General features: G+C 37.9%; 1 protein-coding gene across 7 annotated transcripts in view; it reads left to right on the top strand.

Moving 5' to 3' along the window:
* Positions 1-22,877, top strand: part of FARS2 (phenylalanyl-tRNA synthetase 2, mitochondrial) — a 662,046-nt gene extending 639,169 nt beyond the window's left edge. For all 7 annotated transcript variants that reach the window (XM_074208467.1, XM_074208461.1, XM_074208465.1 and 4 more), the window contains one exon: positions 22,408-22,877. In XM_074208467.1, coding sequence (XP_074064568.1) covers positions 22,408-22,546 — 139 coding nt within the window. In that variant the 3' untranslated portion in view covers positions 22,547-22,877. The remainder of the gene's footprint in view (positions 1-22,407) is intronic.
* The last annotated feature ends 852 nt before the right edge of the window (positions 22,878-23,729 follow it).

The following is a 23,729-nucleotide window of genomic DNA, read 5'->3' as shown; positions in this document are numbered from 1 at the left end:
GAGGATGGTCAGTGCTGGACATCAAGTCTCCCCAGTGTGAATTTCCATCTTTGGAGCAATGACAGTTTGGGGGCAAACAATCAATGATCTGTTTGAGAGAGAAAGAGAATGAGTAAAGAAAGACAGGAGGGAAGGAACTGTGTAAAATTCTTTTGAAGAACAAACAGTGTTACATCTTCTTACATGAAGTATAGGCCATGCCCTCAAAATTCTGAGTGGAATTTCCACATGTGAAAGATGCTGTGGCCTCAGGGTCCAATCCCAGCATGATCACTTCTACTTTCTGACATTTGGACAATTTCTAAAGGAAAAAAACCCCCACAAAGGCATTCAATCTCTCCCTCAAAGAATTCTGAAGCCATAATGTAGGTGCAGTTCTTGGCAGGCAACCAAGTAGTCTTCCTTTCCTACATTGGGGGAAGCAAATCCTCTCATTTTCAGGGAGAGAACATGAAATTGCTCTCTTTTAAAACTACCCCATTTGGGAGAAGCAGCAGTATCTGACCAAAAAGCTTATTCTTCTTGAGCTAAGGGTGATGAATTGACCACTACTCTTTGCTGTAGGGCCTGATAAACGGTTCATTTTCCCAGGACAGACATGCCTTCTGTAAGGCGATGTCTTATTTCCAGTCTATTACCATAGCTGGTCCTAATGCTGAACATGAATAAAGCATAGGTTCTACTGAAGTCAGCAGCATCTTACTGGGTGGGCTTCACCACTTCATTCTAATTCTTCCCTTTCTTTGAACTCTCACCCCCAAGTGAGACACCAAAGGCAAAGAGCTATGCAGTATCTGTTACATCTGGCAAGTGCAAACTTGTTGAATGGTTCAGTTAGCAAGGGAGCAGTATTGGTGTAATCAAGTCCCTACTCCATGAAAAGTTTCTGCTCTTGTACAAAAAAGGTTGAGATTGCTTTTCTTATCCTTAGCTCCTTGTCAGAACCATAGAATCTCAAGAGTTGAAACTAGTTCAATCTGTTCCTAGGCAGAAAATCTTTCTCAGTGATCCCCAACAATTGAGCATCTGGCCTTCTTCGGAAGATATGTTCTGAGGGGAGCCCATTAACCTTTGGAATATCTCTGATTTCTAGCTAGTTTTTACTTATATCAAGTCTGTAACTACATCTCTGCAAGCCTCTAACCTTTTGCACCCAGGTCTGCCCCCGGGGCCAAAAAGAATCCTTCAAATCCTTCTAATCCTTTTATAACAACTCTTCATTTCATTGAAGAGTAATCATGTCTCCACCTTTGTTTTTTCCTTCCTTCATTAAACATTCTCTTGTCACTAAATTAACCCTTATATGTTATAATTGCATATATATATATATATATATGTATATATATATATATATATTTAAATCTTAGTATGTACCAATAACATTTTTTAAAAATTTTATATCTTTTTAAATTTTGAGTTCCAAATTCTCTTTTTCTTTCCCACCTCTCTCCCTCACTACTTGAGAAGGCAAATTATATGATATCAATTTTACCTGAAGTCATGCAAAACATAGTTCTATATTAGTCTGTGTGGCATAGTCTTGTGATTCCTTCTGGTCTTAATTACTCTTCCTTGGACTATAATCTATTTTGTCATTTTTGTAGGTGGAAGGCTATAGTTAGGAATACCTGAGTTCAAATATGGCCTCAGAAACTTACTGACCCTAGGCAATTCTCTTAAGGCCTCTATTGGCCTCAGCATCCCGTATTCTTAAAATGAACATTTTTTTAGGTTTTTTTTTTTCCTTTGCAAGGCAGTGGGTTTAAGTGGCTTGTCTAAGGCCACACAGCTAGGTAATCATTAAGTGTCTGAGGCCGGATTTGAACTCAGGTACTCCTGACTCCAGGACTGATGCTCTATCCACTGCGCCACCTAGCTGCCCCCTAAAATGAACATGTTAATAGCACCTACCTTCCAGGGTTGTTGTGAGGTTAAAATGAAATTGTAAAATGCTTAGCACATAGTAAGCATAATATATATTATTTTTAATAATATTGTTATTATGCCCAAATCAAGCACCAATTGTTGCTTTACAAGGACAAAGTACAATGACATTGCTAACCTCTGTATTATAGGCATTCTATCTCTAAATTACTTTTCAGATCCTATTAGATTTGGAGACAGTGGTAGCTAGGGAGAGTCCAGATCTTCTTCCATCAGTCTTCTACTTTATTCCTCTTTACATCCTCCCTTTATCCAGCGATCTTCTTGGGCTTCTTCACGTTGGACACTCCCATCTCCAGACTACTGTCTCCCATGCCTAGAACGCTCACGCCTCCTATGATGATCAACATAGATCCAAGAACTTATGAGGATTTTCAATAAAGCTGTCTTGAAGGAGATAGTGATGTTATATAGCCTAGAGAAAAGACTTCGATGGGGCAGCTAGGTGGCACAGTGGATAGAGCAGCGGCCCTGGAGTCAGGAGTACCTTGGGTTCAAATTCGGTCTCAGACACTTAATGATTACCTAGCTGTGTGGCCTTGGGCAAGCCACTTAACCCCATTTGCCTTGCAAAAACTAAAAAGAGAGACAGAGAGAGAGAGAGAGAGAGAGAGAGAGAGAGAGAGAGAGAGAGAGAGAGAGAGAAGACTTCGAGAGTGGAATAACTGTCTTCATTTATTTGGAGGTCTGTCATTTGGGGAAATGAGTTCAAATCAGACCTCAGATACTTAGTAGGGGTGTGACCTTGGGCAAGTTAATTAACCCTGTTTGCTTCAATTTCTTCATCTGTAAAATGACCCAGAGAAGGAAATGACAAACTAATTCAATATCTTTGCCAAGAAAATCCCAAATCGGGTCACAAAGAATCAGACACGATTGAAACAACTGAACAACTGTCACATGAGGGGGAGAAATTGATTTATATTGCTTGACTTCAGAAGCCAGAACTAGATGCAGTGGATGGAAGTTGCAGATTCCCCTTTAAATATAGAAAAAACTTCTTGAAAATTAGATATTAAAGAAAGGAGTAAACTACCTTGGGAAATGGTAGGTTCATTGGAAGTTACAAGAAGAGGCAACAAAATCCTTGTTGGTTATGTCAAAAAAGGAATTCTTCGTTGAAAGTGGGACCAAGGGGTGGCTAGGTGGTGTAGTGGATAAAGCACCGGCTTTGGAGTCAGGAGTACCTAGGTTCAAATCCGGTCTCAGACGCTTAATAATTCCCTAGTTGAATGGCCTTGGGCAAGCTACTTAACTCCATTTGCCTTGCAAAAAAAAAAAAAGTTGGACCAAATGGTTTCTGAAATCCTTCCAACATTTAGATTTTGTGATTCCCTATGTATTTATCTGGTTTATCGGTCCTATCTTCTGTCTTCTATATTTTCTCAAAACCTAAGTTATTTGTTAGTGGAGTTATGAACTGATCTACTCTTTCTGGAGAGCGATTTGAATTACACCCAAAGGGCAACAAAACTGTGCATCCCCTTTGATCTAGCAATACCACTACTAGGTCTGTATCCCAGAGATCACCAGAAAGGGTTAACAATCCACACATACAAATATATTTATAGCAACTCTTTTCACAGTGGCAAAGAATTGGAAATTGAGGGAATTCCCATCAAATGAGCAAATTATGGTATATGAATATGACGGAATACTCTAGTATTTTATGAGAAATCATGAAGGATAGGACTTCAGAATAGCCTGGAAAGACTTGCATGAAATGATTCTGAGTGAAGTGAGCAGAACCAGAATAATATTAAATATATTAACAGCAACATTGGGTGATGATCAAAATTATGATGGACTTGTTCATTTCAACAGTACAATAATCAAAGACAATTCTAAAAGATATGATGTAAAATATATAGCCAGAGAAGAAACTGTGGAATTTAAATGCAGACAAAAGCTTACTATCTTCAATTTTTAAAAGTGTTTTATATATTGGATTTTTTCCCCTCTCTAATTTTTTTCCATTTTTTTTCTATTTAGATTTGATTCTTCTTTCACAACATGAGTAATATGGATCTATGCTTAGCATGGTTACACATGTAGAACCTCTATTAGATTGCTTTCTGTTGGGGGAGGGGGAGGGAGGGAAGGGAGAAAAATATAAAATTCAAAACCTTAAAAAAATGATTGTTGAAAACTACCATTACATGTAGTTAGAAAAAAAGTATATTTTTAAAAACCTAGCTTAACTAAGTATACACGTCACTCCTTCTTTTGTCATCAAAAATATTTCTTTTTCCTGGTCTTCAGAATTTCAGTTTTGAGAATTTCTTTGAGAGTTTCTTAACTATGATTGACCTCTTTTGTCCATGGGATACTACCTATTCTTTCTCTGTACCTTTCAATATCTACTTTCTAAAAATTTAGGGTCTGTTTCAGACTGTGTCCAACACCTCTTGAAGGATTAAGTCATCATAAAGGCAAGAAAAGATCTACTTTTCCTTTAGCAAAGAACCCTTCCATTTCTTTCTATATGTGGCATATTCCAACAGTGATGTTGCTTCCGTTTTCCCTCCATTAATCTTTACTCAAATGTTTCATGCTGTTTTTCCCTCAACTAGCTCCTAGATTTCTTCTTAATGCATGGTAAGTCTCTCTCTTTTTTCCACCATTTTGTTAACCTAGCCTATTCCTTTAAATAGATCTATATTATGATCATTGATCTCATTGCTATCTCATTGATACATTTACCCACTTAAACATTAAGTTCTATGATTCATCTTGCTCGTTTCCTATATTTTGTGCATTTGCATGTAGATATCTTAGACCATGGATTTTAATGCTGGGACATTTCTTAGATTTTATCTCCTGTGTATTTCTTGGCATCTTTGTAACTCTTCTTTAACTCACATTATGGCTGCTCTCAAAGTGAATTAACTTGTGGGGAGTTTTTTTTCCTTCAAAACAAATTATCTGCAATAAACTAATTTGGAGTGTACTTATTTATATTTGTGTTTTATTCTTCTAAATAATAATCTCCTTAAGGACAAAGACTGGGTTGTTTTTCACTTTTGTATAACCCCCAGTACCTAGCAGAGAGCCTTGTGAATTTTTTTTTTTGATGGAGAGAAGGTAGAGATTTTAATTTAATTGTATTTTAATTTAATCAGTGCAAGGGAACTCACAGATTTGGGAACTCCTTCTACCAATATAACTTGTAATATATATAGATAAAATTTAGGATCCAGAAGAGGTTAACATTCTTTGTCTATGACCACACAACCTGCAAAGAGAGAGAGAGAGAGAGCTTAAATCGAAGTTTTCCTGAATGCTACACATTCCACTATACTTTGAAGATCCTATCACTCTCATACTCCTAGCAGGTGATTAATCAATGTGAGTTGCAAGAGGGTTCACTGGATTTCTTCAGGTCGTATTGTTGTTTTATTGTTGTTCATTCATTTCCATCATGTCTGACTCTTTATGATCCCATTTGGGGTTTTCTTGGAGTGGTTTGCCATGTTCTTCTCCAGCTCACTATACAGATAAGCAAACTGAGGCAAACAGGGTTGAGTTGCATATAGCTAGTAAGTGTCTGAGGCTAGATTTGCATGCAGGAAAATGAGTCTTTTTGACTTCAGTCCCAGGACTATATCCACTTTGCCTCCAACAATATTAGCTATTAAAAAACAACTTAAAAGTCTGGGAATTTTTTTAATAGCTAATAAAGTCATTCTTGAATCTTCCCTATTCACTTACCTAAGAAGAGGAACCAAAAGTACAAAATAAAGGGATAGGAAAGAGTAGTAAAATTAAATTTAAAATTCTGGAACCCAATTTCAGTTTTTTCCAGCGTCTAGACAAACCTTTCTGAAGTCTTGAGACTGCAAGGGAGAAAGGTGGAGGGAGTCATTAAAACTACATGAAACTACATGAGTTGATAAAGAATAAGAAAGCCCAGACTTCCAAGCATCCAGGTAGGCATCCTTTTTTCCTAATGAGCAAAACAAGGTTATGGGTGATTAGAAAATAGGAGAGCACAGCAATCCATTATTTGAACTGCTTGTACACTGTCCACGCCAGTGTTCATTCTGCCGAGAAATCCTCCACAGGAGAATCATTAAATATCCATTTTCCCTTCTGTGCTCTTCCTAACCTTCTGGAGAATGGTGTTTCTCCCCTTCCTCATAGGCCAAGTGAGTGAGTGGTTTCCTCTGCTGCTGACTGTGAGCCCCTGCAGGCTCCCTATTCAGACTCTCAGAAACGCTATGCTACTAACAGGAACATACCCAGTTCCTAAAGAGTATAAGTTCTGCCAGCAGAGAGTGACCCACCAATCTACCTCCTATTCCATTGATTTCCCCATTCCCGATTGACTGGACTAATCTCTTTGGATGCAAGTTTATCTTCATACACCAATCTCTAGAAATTGTTTCCTTATTCTGATCAGTCCTGCTTCTCCCCAAGCCCACTCCACTGAGTTGACACATCACATGACCAATTTAAAAGACTTTTCTTTTTTTAAAAATATTTTTCTTTTTTTATTATGAACTTAACAAAAACAAACATTTCCTTATGCAGAAAGCAGAAAGGGAATATTGTATATGAAACAGTAAACCTCTATCCCTTCATTCTAAGATATTCTGCTCTCCTCTTGCCCCATATGGCTATCCTATCTACCACTCAACTAAACTTTTGCCCTTATAATGTCTGGTCTCTTAACCTGCCCCTTATCCTTCTCTGACTTCATTTGAGTACAAAATTCGGATACTATCCAATTTTCAACTTTGACATTTCATTAGCTACTCTGCTAGAATGCCTTTCCTCTTTGATTTTCTACCATTCATAAGCCATGAATCTTCATACTTGGGTAGACGTCACCATTCAATTTTACTTCTGCCCCAATAAATTCTCTGGAGGTGGTCTAAAATTTAGCTGCATTCCCCTTTACAAATCGTTCATATTTAATTCTCAGATAGACTTTCACTAGTGTTATTCTTATTACCTCCTTACCTCATTGTCCTAACAACTGTCCTAAGTTCTTCTCATCTCTAAACCAAACCAAACTCTAAACCCTACATAAGCGCCAGATGCCCAGCCTCCATATTCACGAAGAAAATTTAAACTATTCTTCAACTCTCTACCTCCATTCTTCAGAACTTCCCCACATTATCGTGTGTGTGTGTGTGTGTATGGAATTTCCTGTTAATCCCTCAACCTGAGTCTTTGAGTCTATCTTCCTATCCTTCCTCTAGGACCTTCTCAGTTTTTCTTCACTGGCTCCATCTCTCATGTACCTATAAACATGGTCATACCTTAAAACCAAGAATAACCTTTCCTTGATCCTTCTAAATCATTATTTTCCTATCTCTTTCTCTCTCTCCTTATGGTTTGTTAACTCTGGCATAGTAGATGTTATCAAGGTATCCAGAGTCACATAGAAAAGGAATTAATCTTTATGAACTTCAGTTTGCTCATGTGTAAAGTTGTTATTGTTGGGTTATTTCTAACTCTTTGTGACTCCCATATAGGGTTTTGTTTTGGTTTGGTTTTTTGACAAAGATCCTGGAATAGTTGCCATTTCTTTCTCCAGTTTATTTTATAAATGAGGAAACTAAGGCAGAGTTTAGTGACTTGCCCAAGATCACATAGTTAGTAAGTATCTGAAGCCAGATTTGAGTGGGAAGGCTCAGCTTCCTGACAGTTGCTTTATCTACTGTACTATCTAGATTCTCCTTGTAAAATAGGGATATTAATAATCACTTGACCTACCTTAGAAACTTGCTTTGTAAACTGAAAGTGTTATGTAAAAAAGTTAACCATGGGCACAGTTTGTCCTGGCCTGGGAATTTATCACCCACCAATTCTCTTAACAGTTTTTCTTTTCCTTTACAAAACCTGCAAATCATTATTCTTAATAGAGAAAACTGAAGCAAAATAATTGGTGCTTCTCTGGTGCACTTACCTTTAATACTGTGCATTATACTTGATAGTATTGTAGATTTAGGGCAAGAACCTTAGAAATCTTCTAAACCACTCCCCTTATTTTACAGATAAATAAAAAGAGAAATGATTTCCCCAAAATTCCACAGGTAGAAGTTGTTGAGTATGGACTTGAACCCAGAACCTCTTAAGTGCAAAGAGTGTGTGTGTGTGTGTGTGTGTATACGTGTGTGTACGTGTGTGTGTTTGATTTCCCTATTTGACTGCTTCACAAAGGAGCAAGGACTAAATCCCATTCAAACTTCACATCTTTCTCAGTGCTGTACACACCTTGCACATAGAATGTTTATTGAAAAAATGAAAAGGCAAATGAATCAGCATAGAAGACTTTGGATTCATGATTAGGTAGTTGTAGTCACCTTCAGATTTGCCAAGCACTAAGTCATAAATGACTGAGTAAACCCTGAAAAACTCAGATATCTCCTGGCATTCTAAAAGGATTCTCCTTTCTCCTCCCCTTCCTTCCCCACCATCCCATCCCCTGACAGTTTGTACCCTACCTCCCTATCAAGTACTTTTTTTTTTGGCAGGAGTGCCATAAATTTGACATTTCTCCTATTAATCATCTTTCTATGAATGAAAAATAATATAGTCTTCAGACTAGGTTCTGCCCTGGGCTTTTCATTCACTTACTACTCCAGAATGAATGATGGGCACAGTGGTAGCTTGTAATTTGGGCCCAGCCATTATAGACTGGATTCGTTTAATATCTTGGTTGTAATGTGAAAATGTCCTGAAAGGGGAAAGATGAGTGATTAATATGTATTCTTGCAGATCCTCTCCCATCCTCCCTTTATATGAAGATGTCATACTAAATGCATCAGTGCACATTTCCTAACCTTCCCCTACCACCAGACATGCATGCACACAAAACACAAAAACTATCCAAAATCAGTGTATATTTCCTGCCCACTTAATTTGAATCATGGGTTAACTGTAATTAAGTAACACATGTCAAAATCAGGGTGTTGTGGATGCTTTCTAATTGTGGTTTAATATCGTTTTGATCCTTCAAAAACAAACCATGGTGTGCCTTTGCACACTTCTGTTTTCCTTTTCAATCACAAGGAAAATGTTCTTGGTTGTTGAAAGCACAGGGTTTATCATCTGTTCAGGGAAACCTCATATCCATGACAGTGACTCAGCAGCTTACCAAACCCAGTTAGCAGATCTGCAGCATTTTATTCAAAGTCTCTCCTAACCTATAAAATGAGGTATTTTGATATATGTGTGTGTATGTATATACATACATATATACATATATGTGTGTTTATATAATATATATAAATATATATTTATATTACATTTAATTTTAATTGTTTCTCAATTACATATAAAAAATTTTTAACATTAGTTTTATTTAAACTCCATATTCTTTTTCTCCTTCCCCTCATTTTACATGACAGCAAATGGAGACTCAGAAAGGTGACATGACTTGTAGGGACCCACAATGGCTAGTTAAGGACAAAGCTTAGAATAGACCCCTGACTCCTCACTGGCACTCCAGTATTCTTTGCACAAGGCCACAAGGTCTTATCACCATTGATATAATTTCATCCGTTTCAGCCACAGACATCAATGTCAACTAAGCAATATAAAGATGGAAGGAGGACAGCAAAGGATGGAAACCCCCCTTCCTTTGAGGTCTGATTGTTTGGCGGTAAACAAAGAACACAAGGACCTCCTCTCACAACATTGCTGAGAGACCCAGAATTTACAACTCATTCATTTCTTTCTACTGCAGAGCCTAGAATACTATTTACAAGAAACAATTTTTTCCCCCACATCTTTTTTTTTTTTTTCTGGGCAATTGCCTGAATTTTATGAAATAATATTTTTTTCACACAATGATACCTACATGAGAAGCAAAGGTGAATGAGTGGGTTCCTTTTAATAAGCTGTACAAATAATCAATGCAGAATTTATCTTCTGAAAAATTTGGTTAGCAAATGAAATACTTCCTTTTATACCTGTTACTGCCTGTCCAGCCAAGACTAGTGAACATGATAGGAACTTTCTTATTGGGCTTGTTCATTCTCTTAAGAGCTGTATGACAAAATTAGTCTCTGCCTTAGTTTCTCCCTATGGAAATTATGCTTATGACCAAGAGCTACCACAGGGTAACCTTTCACACTTGGAGAAATAATTTGAAGCATACACACCCACTTTTAGTGACCACTGGAAATTTTCAGAGCTAAACTTAGGTAACATCAACTGTACTGGAACCAACCTCTAAGCTGGTACTGGCCAGAGCTGCATACAGCAGGCTAGGGGCAGGAGAGGCAGAGCACGAACAAAAGTTTAATTAATTTCAAAATGAGAAAAATATTTTGCAAGTGGGGACACAGTACCAGAACACTACCCCTAATGGGAGGGACCTATTTTAGTGTGGAGAGATCTTAATACTTATTCTTATTAGATACTAATTGAGCTGCAACTCTGATTCCTAGCAGGGCTTCATGTCTATAACATAGAACACCGGATGCTTGTGGGAAACAGTTCTGAATTTGGCTGTGGTTGAGGTCATCCAGAAAATAAAATCATCCAGGGTGCAAAGGATTATTATGTCCTCTTGCTAGACCTTAACTCTGGTGAACATAGTATCTCCTAATATCTTGACAGTAAATAACTTTTCAGAGGTAGAGGGACAAAGTAGTATGTAATTGGACCATCAGTGTAAAATTATAATTTCTTACAGCCTTTCTCACCTCTAAAAGTCCCATGATCCTCAGTATTTTTCCAGTTACTTCTCAGAAGTTTTTAAATCATAGTCATTCCACATTCTTAGTCATTGCTACTGGCAGATCTTTTTATTCATTTAGTTATTGATGTATAGAGGACTGTGAAGTTGATCTAGAATGAACCCCTCATTTTTATAGTTGAGAAAACTGAGGCCTGAAATTTTCCAAGGTCACAAGTGGCAGGGCTAGAAGGAAACTGACGTTCACTGTCTCTAAATCAAGTGCTTGAAGCAAAGAAACAAAGGACTTATAGTTATTTGCCAAATGTCACCAAATATTTGCATTTTTGACCATCTTCTTTTTTGTTTTCTTTAAAAAGCATACAAAAATTATTCTACCTAAAAATACCAAATTGTTCTTGATCTCAAGTTGATAAGAATTTATTAACACTTTTAACTCTTCCATACCTTACACTGTTCAGTTGTTTTTCAGTTGTGGCCAATGACCTTATTTGGAATTTTCTTGACAAAGATACTGAAATGGTTTGCCAATTCCTTCTCCAGTTCATTGTACAGATGAGAAAACTGAGAGACAAGTTTAAGTGACTTGCCCAGAGTCACAAAGCTATTTATTAAGTGACTTCACTTGTTGATTAGCAAATCTGCAGACTAAACAGGCAGATTTGATTTTAAGAAGTAATGAAATTTCATCCCACGCTAAGTTTGGTGGTTAAGGCAAACTGAGTAATGCTGTTGGGAAAGAAGATGAAGCTGGACTGAAAGATTACAGGCTTAGATTTGTTATGTGGCTCAAAAACTAGTTCTGAAGGCAATTCGAGGAAATTTGTGATCACTGGGGACTGTCAGAATAAGTGCATGGTCAACCCCAAGTAAGACTGGAGTTGGTAGCAGCTTCATTTTTTTGTAGTTCAAATTTGAACTCAGTTCTTCTTAACTCCAGGCCCAGTTCTGTATTCACTCTGCTACTTAACTAACCCTTACACTTAGTAGGTGTTTAATAAATTTTGTTAAATTTATTCATTTTTATTTAAATTTAAAATTAAATTTAAATTTTTATTTAAAATTATTGCAGTTTTACTGAAACAACTTGTAAAGCTTCCAGATTTTTTTTTGTAGGGTACTTTCTAGCTTACGAAATTGTTTTCCAAGTAGACTTTCTCACCACTTAGTCACCAAGTCATAGACAAGTGTCTTTTCTAAAAAGAAGCAGCATTGAGAAAGAGCCTTTCACTTCAGACATATTCACATATTTGTGAATCTGAAGCCTCTGTATTCGAATTCAATGAAACTATTCTTCTTAATCTTTATTCTGACCTTTTCCTTTTTTTCTTCTTCTTCCTTCTTTCATATTTTGTCCTTACTTGGAATCTGCCCCTAGAACTACCCTGAATCTGGCCTCCACATCATTTCTTGACTATCTGCGTGCTGGCATTTTTCCCCACCAGAACTTGAACTCTGTCCCTGGAACCATCCTAGATTTTGATATATGAGTTTTTACCTTCTCTTGTCTAGCTCCAGATGTCCATTCATTTCTTATTTGCCTTCAAATCATAAAACAGTGTAGATATCTCTTTTTTCTCCCTTTCCTCCTACTTGCCACTTTCCAACTCCCTTACTTCTCCCATTTGAAAGTAATTTCCTAACTATCTTTCTGGTTTGATTGTATCCTCAGCACCTAATACAGCACTTTATAAATACTGTATCTATCTATTCTCCTCTGCCTGAAATTTTTCCCCATTAAAGTCATATTTCTATTGGCTCAACCCACATCAAGTTTCTGGAAACTCGTAAGTGTAATAGTATTCAATAATTATTGCTCTTGTGTTCCTAAAACAATTTAATTAACATACTAAGAAGAGGCTGTAGAGATGAATGATCTATAAGTGATCTGTGGAATTCCAGGTGCCACTCAAGTTAGCATAATAGATAGAAGTCTCATATATAACTTAAGTTTTCACAATCCATATCCCCCAGAACTCTGTTATAACCAAGACAATGCCCTTCAAGCCTACTTAGTGAAGGGAGACTTCATAAGACATTGTGTCCTGGAGAGCCTGTAAGCATCTAGGCGTTTTTTTTGGTCATGGACCCCTTTGATAGTCTGCTGAAACCTATAAATACCTTCTCAGAATAACATTTTTAATGTATAAAATAAAATACTTAGACTGACAAAGGAAGTGAGCCATACTGAAATAAAAATATAATTTTTTTTTGCATCCAAGTTCACAGAACCCCTGAAATCTATCTGTGGATCCCAGGTTCTTGACATTAGATGACCTTCGGTGGATCACATGACTGTCCTCTGTTATCCAACTGTCTCACTAAATAATAAATATTTCTCCTTTTCCAGTCACATATCTTTTTTGACAATGTCTTTTTCTCTCCCTTTCGTCTGCAATACATCTTTGATGAAATGTTGCAGCCTCTGAACTCTTGTGTATTTTACCATTGCCCTCTGGGTGACCCACAATTTTGATTTTTTGAAAATTGTGGTGTTCCACAATTTATAGAATCACTGGCAGAATATTGATGCTGGATGAATTTATTTAAGATGAGGTATCAGAGTTCATATAATATAACATAAAATAAATGCTTTCCTTAGAAATGTGAAAGAGTGACTAGAACACTGAACTCAAAATCAGAAAGTTCTAAAGTTTGGAATTTGCTTCAGCCATAGGTGTGTGACAATGAACAAGTCAGGGAACTTCTTTTCCATTCTGCAAAAAAAGGAGATAATTATAACACTTACCTCAGAGGGTTGTTGTGAGGATTAAATAGAGACTATGGATATAAAGTGCTATACAGACTTTAAAATTATACCAAAAAAGAAGCTGCTACCAATCCCAGTCTAACTTGGGGTTGACAATGCACTTATTCTGACAGTCCGGAGTGTTCACAAATTTCCTGGGATTGCCTTCAGAACTAGTTTTTGAGCCACACCACAAATCTTAGCCTGTAATCTTTCAGTCCAGCTTCATCTTCTTTCCCAACAGCATTACTCAGTTTGCCTTAACCACCAAACTGAAGAGTGGGATGAAATTTCATTACTTCTTAAAATCAAATCCGCCTGTAGTCTGCAGATTTGCTAATCAACGAGTGAAGTCAGCACACATTTATTAAAGGTCAGGTTGTGTTAAGCATTGTTAATACAAATGCAAACAAAATCCTTTGGAAATTGTGGTGTTCCACAATTTATAGAATCACTGGAAGAATATTGATGTTGGTTGCATTTATTTAGGGTGAGGTTCCAGAGTGTTCTAAGGAGCTTATTCTCTAATGGAGGTACATAATATATAAAAGAAAGGTAAGACCGGGGGGGAGAGAAGGGATGAAGATGAAGGTTCCCAGCCTGGGAATATGGAAAAGAAAGTATGAAGACTCATGAGTGCAGCTTGGAGAAGAATGAAGGTATAACTGAGCTTCTCTTTAAAATGGCAGTTCTGGAAGGAACCAGACAACCAGGAGAGGCCTCAAGGGTGAGCAGTGCTTCCCATGTATGAAGTAATCTGGGGTGGGGTGAGTTTTCAAGATGAAGAGATTTCTGTGACCAGGTAAAGGAAATCTAGAAGGTAAGGTGATTGGAACCTGGAGAGTACTGCCACCACTGATGATGATCAGAAGAATGTACTACAGGCTCTGAAGTCAGGTCATAAGAAGGGGTTTTAAAGAGTCTTTCATCTTTTATCCCTAGCATCTTGTATATTACCTTGCACAAAGAGAATCCTTAATATATGTTAAATTTAACTAAATGTCCAAAAACACCGGTGGCCTCATTGGAATAAGTTTAAAGGTTTCCAATATGACTACTTTATCATGAGACAAAGTCAGATAAGTTTGTTAAAAAATATAATCACACTCTTCCCTGGTGTCACCACCATAAAGGATAACATCTACAGCCATCCATGAGGACTGATAACAGTGTATGAAAATTCTATGCTGAATGATTATCGAAACATTATTGTATACACATGTAGAAGAGGTAGGCTTGATCATATAGCAAGAACTGCTCAGATTCCAATTAGTAGATGAACTCTTCAGCCCCATTCAATTCTAAAATTCTGCAATACTGTAAACAAGATGACACATGGGCATCCTAAGTGCTGGGATGATCTAAGATGTTGAAGTAATAAGATGGTCTTCAGGATATCCACTGGATCCTCTGGAGATATTACAGATCAAATGTAAGTGGGAGAAGATGCTCTAGAGAGTACCTGCCATACTGTTTAGGCCAATCCTCTCTATCAGCAGCCACCTTCTATCAATCTCCAGACTTCTGCTGATGGACATTCTGTCAATGATCTGCAGAGTTCCTAAAAGCCAGGGGGCAGAGCTGTTCCCCTGCCTCTCATGCCTGGCACTGGCACAAAACACAGCTTCCTGAACATTTCTGATATCATGATGATGTTGATGAGTTCAGAGTGAGCATGGTTCTCCTGACATCATCACATCATCATTATTTTTTCCTCAAGCGAAGAGTTTAGAAGCTCTCTCTCTCTCTCTCACTCTCTCTCACTCACTCACTCACTCACTCACTGCAGCTAGGGAGCATGACTTGCTGTCAGGAAGATATGAATTCAAATCTTGTCTCAGCCACTTACTTGTCATGTGGCCCTGGACAGGTCATAGGGACTGCATTTTGCCTTTCTTTATATGGAAAGGAGGGGAGAGAGAGAGAGAGAGAGAGAGAGAGAGAGAGAGAGAGAGAGAGAGAGAGAGAACAAGCGAGCGCACATTTGTCAAGTATTTATATCACCTTCTAAGCACTTTAGAAATATTATCTCGTTTAGCATTGTACTTAAAACATATGGTAGGCACCTAATAAATTCTTTTTGACCATTTATCAACTAGCAACCTCTCTCAGGCTCAGTTTACTCCTCTCCAAAATGATAACAACACCAACACCTACCACATAAGTGTCATTTCAGATCCCATACATGCATACATATGTAGCTGTGTATGTATTAAGTATTTTGCAAAACTTCAAACACAATATAAATGCTAGCTAACTACACTTATTCTTTATCATCAGTTCCAATATCCCTTACTTAATCCAATTTCAGCATATGGCAATTTCTGCTTCTTTGTGAAAGTCACCATTTCCATACTCTCAAGACTTTGAAAAGATATCTTCCTTACAAAGTGAGACTGACCTGAAGACCTTTACAAATTATGTCCCTTTGTTTGTTACTACATTGGTGGTTGCATTCCCAGCCTCTTCTGAATAGACAAGAAATCTCATTTCTCTCTCTGATAGGCTATGTTCCCTTAAAGTGTGAACATCCTTTTAATCTGGCAAGAAGCTTTCCCTGGAAAGAAAGACCTTTATGTGCATAGACCCTTTATTAAAAAGCAGTCTTCCATCAATCTACAATCTTTCTATTTCAGTTTGTCACCAATTTGCAATCTCATTAATTTCAACTTCCCTAATTTTTGGAGCCTTTGCTCTACATTGCAAAATAATCAGAGTTCCATGTTTCCATTTCTGTCTATAAATAATTGGACCACTGGTTCATCCCACAGAGGCTTCAGGTTCCTGGTTAGCTGCTTAGAGTCCTTTGGAATCCAAGCAGTAAATAAGGTAGTTCAACTGTTATCCCTTCTATATCCATTCTGGCTATATCCTAACCCTCTTGAAAGATAGACTGCCTCTGATACATCTGCACCTCTGACCTTCTGTGGGCAGTTTCTATATTACTAGGCTTATCTTGTTAACAACCCAACCAAATTGAAGAAAATGTACCAGGAAAAGCAATAGATTTAGGATCAGATGCCAGTGTTCAGGTCTCTGCCCTTCCCAAGCTATGTGACTTTGTCAAGCATCATCTCCACACCTGTTTCCTAATATGTGAAAGGGGGATTCTAATTCCTACCTTGCCCTGACTCTCTCACAATGTTGTTGAATTAAAATGAATAAAAATGCTTTATGACCATAAATGAACATTTGAGTTATCATTCTCTACCCTGCTTTTAATTCTTCTCTTTTATCCATTATTTCTGTCACATGATAGACATCCTCAAGAAGGTAACATGGTAACATGGACTAGAACTTGGCCAACTTTTGAATATAATAGGTTTAATTAAAGGTTTAAGAGACCCTGGAAAAGTCACATAATTTCTCTGAAATTCAAAAATTTTCATTTTCTCAGCTATAAAATGGGGGTGATAATACCCCCACAGAGTTTTCATGAGGATCAAAGATAATATAAGTGGCTTGGAAACCTTAAAACTATAGAAATGTTTATTAGATATAAAATATTTTATTAGTTAAAATAATTTATTCATCGATATTAATTATGGATAAATATTAATATTAATGATCATTAATAATTATCTTCAACTTAAATGTTATCTGTTCTGTCTTGAGGATATTATAGTGAAAAACTATGGCAATCTCTTGCCTATCACTCCACTCAAAATCCTAGTGATTTGGTCACTGACTATCTAAAAGAAATCTATCTTCTCTGGCTTCCTCCTCACCAGAGTCAGCCCCTGCCCAGTTCTCTTCACATTCTTCCCTGTTGAGCCCTCTGGAATCTTATATTTTGGTAACAAACTGCTCTTCACTTAAGATCTATCTCTCTTTGGAGTGCCTACCTACCCACCCAATTGCTTTGTGTAAATTTTGCATTCTCCTCCCAATCAAACCTAAGACCTTTGAGGGCAGGGACTGTTTTCACTTTGTCTTTGCACCTCCAGTATCTAGAATCTCACATAAAGTAGGTTATACTTAATACATGCATATTGAATTGAATTAAATGTCTGTGGCAGTGAAAATTAAGTAAAAGGCTACAGTAAAGTGAGTGAGGAACTGTCAAAACCTAGAGAACAGAGATACCTAAGCACACAATGGTAGAAGGCTTTCCCAGAGCAACTACTATCTCTCTGACATCTGCAAAATATTTTTTCCAAAAATCTTCCCCAAACCAACAATTTCCCCTACAGACTCTCCTCCCAGCCATGAGTCCAGGAGCAATCAGTATTGTCCATGGATGCAAGTATTCCCCCAGCTCCTACTCCAGAAGGCAGCAATATATATGTCATTAGAGTTGCTTGGAATAAATTGCTCAGCCTGAAGCACCCAGAAAAGCTGCAGGGGAGTAGGGGGAGGGAATAGGAACCTGTGGGTGCTTTGAAGCTTCCCTGGAGACTTGGCAAGTATTTGATTTTTAAAAAGCATGTCTCGCCTGTAAAATGCAAGTCCCCAAGGAGCTCTTACATTACAGACAGGCAGACGAGTAGGACCTGAAGAGAGACGTGTTTGAAGGCTATAAGGCTTGCCTCTGGTGGGTCCTGATAACTCCCCCTCTTCTCCACTGGCCCTGGCTTTCCCTCTCTGGAGGACTGGTTTTGAGTTGCCTTTCCCAAGGCAGTAACTGTCAGAGGAACCATCTGGTTTGGTTTCTTATGACTAACTCCAAGGAACAACCATCTCCTTTGGGAAGCAGCCCCAGCAGCAGCTGCAGACAGACTGCTTTGAGGTCTAGAATCCAAGCCAGGGAGCAGGATCTCAGCCTTGAAGACCTCACTTTGGAGGCTTCCATCTAAAACAGACAGTACTGAAAAGAACCCATGCCTCTCTTGATTGGAGAGCCATATTGAATGATCGTCATTCTCTAGCCCAACCATATGATCTTTTTCCCACTCATACCCTAAAGTCATCATCCCCATTATTGTGTACATTTATGTTGACATCTTTTCCTGTCTGTCATTCCTGTAACTTCCTTGAGGGTACATGCTTCCTATAAATGCTTTGAGTCTGATTCACTGATGTTGAGTCTGTGGTGGGATTCAGAAAATAGTTGATACTGATTTAGTTCTTTCTTCAGAGTTCCCTGCTCTTAGATTTTAATGAGGGAGATAACAGATTTGTAAATTGTAAGTGTATATGGAAGTTAATCCTAGATATTAGAAACTGGGGCAAATGGGAAAGACCTCTTGAAAAAGATGGATTTGAGTCAGTAAACAAACATTTATTAAATCCTTACTGGGTGCCTGGGGATACAAAGAAAGGCAAAAATCATACTTGCTCTCCAGGAACTCATCTTTTAATGGGGGAGATAATATATAAATAACTGTGTACATTGAAAACATTGAAGATTATTTCAGGTGAAAGGAACCAGCTAGGGTGGGAATGGGACTGAGAAAGATCTCCTACAGAAGGTATTATTTGAGTTGATCTCAAAGAATGCCATAGAAGGGGAGAGGCAGAAATGAGGAGGGTGGAGTGTTCCAGGAATGGAGGACAATCATTGTAAAGACCCCAGAATTAGGCCAATTGAAGGATTATGCAAGAAACACCAAGAAGGTTAATGTTTCTGGACAGAGTCTTTGGAGAAGAATGAAGCATATATAAGTAGTATAAGTTGTGAAAGACTCTAGGTGCCTTTGTGTTTGATCCTGGAAGTGATAGGGAGCCCCTGGAGTTTGTTGAATAGGGAGGTGATATGATCAGATCCATGTATTGGCAATAAGTGGAGGATAGAGTAGAGTAGGGAAAGATAAGCCAAGGAGATCAATTAGAAGACTACTGCAAAAGTGGAAGCAAAGGATAATGAAAGCCCAAATTAGGATTTTGATACAGTAAGTGAAGAATGGCCTGTATAGAAAAGATGTTGTAGAGATAGAAACCACCTTATTTAAATTGATAGAATCTGTAAAATCTATATCAAAGCTGAAATTAGAATTCAGATTTTGACTTCAGGTCCAGTATCCTTTCCATGACTCCAAGTCCAATATCGTTATCATGAGTTGTGTGTATTCATGCATGTGACAATATGGAGTTCAGGAGCTTCATAACAATCTTCTAGATGAGATTGCCTGTCATATTCAGGGGGGAAAATGAATGCAAGTTTGTGGGAAAAAATATATTGTAATGTATTTGGGAACTGAACCCACCCTTTGATATCTTTTGTTTTATGTTTCCTTGCTAAGTAATCCCTGCAGTTAGGAACTTTACTGATTGTTGGTTTTAAATGGTCTCTTTGGTATGGTAGACATCTACATCCTACCCCAAGAGCAGAAAGTAGGTGCTTCTGACCCAAATGGAGAGATCAGTCATCGAGGCTGTGGCAATAGCTAAGTTTTGACTCAAGGCCTGGGTTGAGGGTTTTTAAGTCCAGACTTAAGTTTTCAAATGTTAAGTTCAGCCTTTACTCAGTTGCCTAAAGGGATCAAGTAACTCTGATCCATCCAGATTCAAATGAAATAATCTTTGTAAAGTATTTCACATAGAACCTGACACAGTCAATGCCTAATAAATGTTTATTCTCTCCTTTCTTTCTTCCCAGCCCATTATCTGATATATTTTAAATTTGATGGTAACACTATTTTTAGTAAGATTTTTGTACTCATTATTTTTTCCTGTGTAGTTGGTCAGAAAGGAGAAAGGGAGGTGGCAAAGGACTCTGCTAAATATTGATACCTTCTTTTATCTTTTATTTAAAAGTAGATGAAAATATATAGTACATCTTCTCTTCCTTATTACTTTTTAGGACTTTTGGGAAATGAAGGAGCAAGGATCTGAAGACATTGTCTTCGTACTGGTTTATCTATTGTCCAGGCCTGTTTCCCCTCGGTTCTAGAGAAACAGGATGTTACTAAATTATTGCTGGAACGATTGAAACATAGAATTATAGAATAGAGATTCATAGACTAACCCCAAGCTGCAGTCATCAGAAATAAAATAAAAAGAAGAATGATAATAACTTCAGTATTTCCTACTAAAGCCCTCCTTATTGCCTTGGCATGGTATAGAGATGATCCTGAGTTCTCAAAGACTATTTTTGCCAATGAAGTATTCACTCAAGCAGGCCCTTCTGAACCAGACCATCCTCCAAGTCTGACATAGAGATGGGCAAGGTTTTGCTGGGTGGTTGATCACTGGGTATTGAATTTGGGCCCATGGATCTTTTAAATTATGGAGTCTTTTTCCATTAATTGGTGCTCTATAATCACAAAGTACATTGTAATAACCATCCTCTTTGATTGCATTATCCCATCCATTTTGTGAAGTGGGTAGTTGTCAGGGTCCACTCCTGAAATTAAAGAAGCCAATTGATGGTGAAAACAATTGGCCCTCTTCCTTATTGTATTTAAAGGGACTCTATGTGACTTGGCAACACTGGAGCATAGAACAAGACCAGGACAACAAGGGAAGGGCACTAGGACTGTCTCACTGAGAGGGCCAGGGCTGATACCTCCAAAGCAAGGAAGGACTGAGTATGCCACAGAGATGTCATCAAAGTTGCTCAGCCACAAAGCCTTGTAGCCATGGCAAGAAGAAGGGCATACAATATCATCTTTCCAGATGTTACTCCCAGAACTTGACTTGTGATTATAACCAAGTTCTTACTGTGACTCCATAGTCTTGTACTTCAGGGCAGTTCTGGAGTCAGAGCTACTTGATTTTTTTTTTTATGGTTGTTATTGTTGTGTCCATGGAGTTTTCTTGACAAAGGAACTGAAGTAGTTTGCTATTTCCTTCTGCAGTGGATTAAGGCAAAGATTAAGTGATTTGTCCAGGGTCACATAGCTAGTATCTGAGGCCAGATTTGAACTCAGGTCTTCCTAACTGTAGGCCCAGCACTTTATCCACTGAGCTATCTAGCTGCCCCATAGGGGAAACTAAGAATAACAAATTGCTTTAATTTGGCAGTTCTGAACTATAATGGAGCTAAAGCCAAAGAAATGTAAAGGAGAGTAAACAGGAAAATCAGAGATTTTAAAGTTCCATGTTGATCACTTTTGAATCAGGCCAGTGAGACCACTACCCTTATTGCCTGGGTGATAGGAAGAGCCAATCTGGTACACCCCCAACCCCAAAAGAATGAATTACAAGTAACTAATGCAATAATGCTTAGCTTGGTCCTGAACATATAACCTTGGGTCTCCTTTGACTTCCTTATTTTCTTCAATTATGGGGGAATAGGAAAGAAATCCCTTCGGGAGATAGGGCCAGACTCTTAGCTTATATGTAGTTACCAAGGTTTGAACCTAAGTTCAAGACTTGTACGTTCTGTGTGTATGACCTTTTTCAAATCATTTCAGTTCTATGAGCCCCAGTTTATTCATCTGTATAATAAGAGGTTTGAACAAAATTTCTATAGATCCTTTCCAGCACTGACATTCTATATTACTAAGTGACTAATTTGACTCTTCTTTAATTAACAAGAATCCTCAAAAAAACTTGAAAAAACACACTAATTAAGAAGGGACCTAAGAAATCATCTGATCTAACCGTCTCATTTTACTGATGAGGAAACTGAGACCCAGAGACATTAGATCTTTTTTTTTTTTAGTTTTTTCAAGGCAATGGGGTTAAGTGGCTTGCCCAAGGCCACACAGCTAGGTAATTATTAAGTGTCTGAGGTCAGATTTGAACCCAGGTACTCCTGACTCCAAGGCCAGTGCTATCTACTACATAACCTAGCTGTCCCCAACATTAGATATCTTACTAAAGTTCATGCAGCTAGTTATCAACTGTTCTCCTGATTCCCAGTACCAGAAAAGATAATTTACTCCCTTGGCTAAACCATCATCCCTAAATTAAAGCCAAGAATTGATATAATTATCCAGATAACTTAAACTCCAACCTCATTAAAAACAAAAAAAAAGCAACAGTTCTCAAAACATGGTCAAGGTTTTTTGTTTTGTTTTACCCTGATACTTGGGATAATTTCCTTAATCCTTTCCTTGGGTTGAGAGATGTGACCAAAGCATATCTGATTCTTTCATGTTGACATGGGTTATATGAGATAAAGTGAGCCTTTCAGTTCCTTACCACTCTGTTCTGCTCTTCTATCTTCTAGGACACAGAGAGTCAGTCATTGTTATCGAATTACTTACCGCCACATGGAGAAGACCCTCACCCAGGAAGAGGTGATGCACATCCATCAGTCTGTCCAAGATGGGGCCGTGCAGCTGCTGGGTGTGGAGGGCAGATTTTGACATGCTTCATTTGCTGAAATGGAAAAAGTCTTCTCACTGCTCACAGACTTATCTAAGGAGAAAGGATCACACTCCAGTCCATGACTTGGGTGCATCAGCTATCTTTTGATGAATGGATAAGTTTTAGAACTTATGGAAAATAAAGAATAACTGAAAAAAAAAGAATAACTCTGGAGAAATTGTTGACATAACATCTGTTTTATTTTGGTAGGGGGGATGAGAAGCAGCAATAATATGAAATTTCCTTCTTTTGAGTAGAAATACTCTATTTGGTGGCATTCATTGTTAATTGTTTCCTGAATTCCCTTAAAGAATAAACACTAGGTATTAATTCATGTTTGACAGACTCTTCCATCCACATAATACATGAAATCAAAGAGGAATATTGAATTCTCCAGATGTTAGAAACTTTTTTTTTAAACTGACTGCCCCCCCCTTTTTCCTTTTCATTTGTCAAAAAGCATGCTTCAAAAAAAAAGCAGTAATGAATTATTAGGGCTTTCTTAAAAATAAAGGTGGCTTCATATCTCCAAGATGGGACTTATGACTTAAGAGGTAGACTCATGGCCCTACCATTCTACAGTCTGTTGCCTCACCAGGTAGTGAAAAGATAAAGGGTCAGCTGCCCCTCCCCACCTCTACACCAATTCATTGTTTTATTTCCTAACAGGAAGATGCTATTTTTAGAGGTGACCTTTGAGAAAGAATGAAAGACTTTGAAGTTTTCCTTTTCCATACCAATCACTTTATAGCTAGCCTGCTTCATTCATGACCAGTAATAATAAGCAAATTTCATCCCTGGCATCATGCTGAAGGCTGGTGGAGATTCACAAGTGCTGGGATAAATATTTTATGAGGAACTGCCATTAATGGTTAACTCTTGGAAGGTGAGCATGGGGGGTGGGCACTGCTTTTGGAAGGGAAGGGCTTTAATGCAGTCTCACTGTCAGACACTAATTGCAAGGTTTTCCAAGGAGCAGTACTGCCTTCTGAAGGTACAAGAAAAACAAAATATAGTCTTGCTCCATGCTTAAGTAGGTAGGCATTAGAAGGGAGGCCTGTTTCTAATGGGGACAGGGTCTGAGTGAAGGAAGTATATAGTAAAATTTTGTACTAACGTAGCCTTCTCTGCAAAATGTTTATTCTACCTCAAGTCCATGGCATCTGTTGACCAGGATGAGTA

Source organism: Macrotis lagotis, chromosome X, assembly GCF_037893015.1.
Source record: "Macrotis lagotis isolate mMagLag1 chromosome X, bilby.v1.9.chrom.fasta, whole genome shotgun sequence".
Lineage (NCBI taxonomy): Eukaryota > Metazoa > Chordata > Mammalia > Peramelemorphia > Peramelidae > Macrotis > Macrotis lagotis.
Note: the sequence above shows the minus strand (reverse complement) of the source record. Positions and strands in the feature narration are given on the sequence as shown.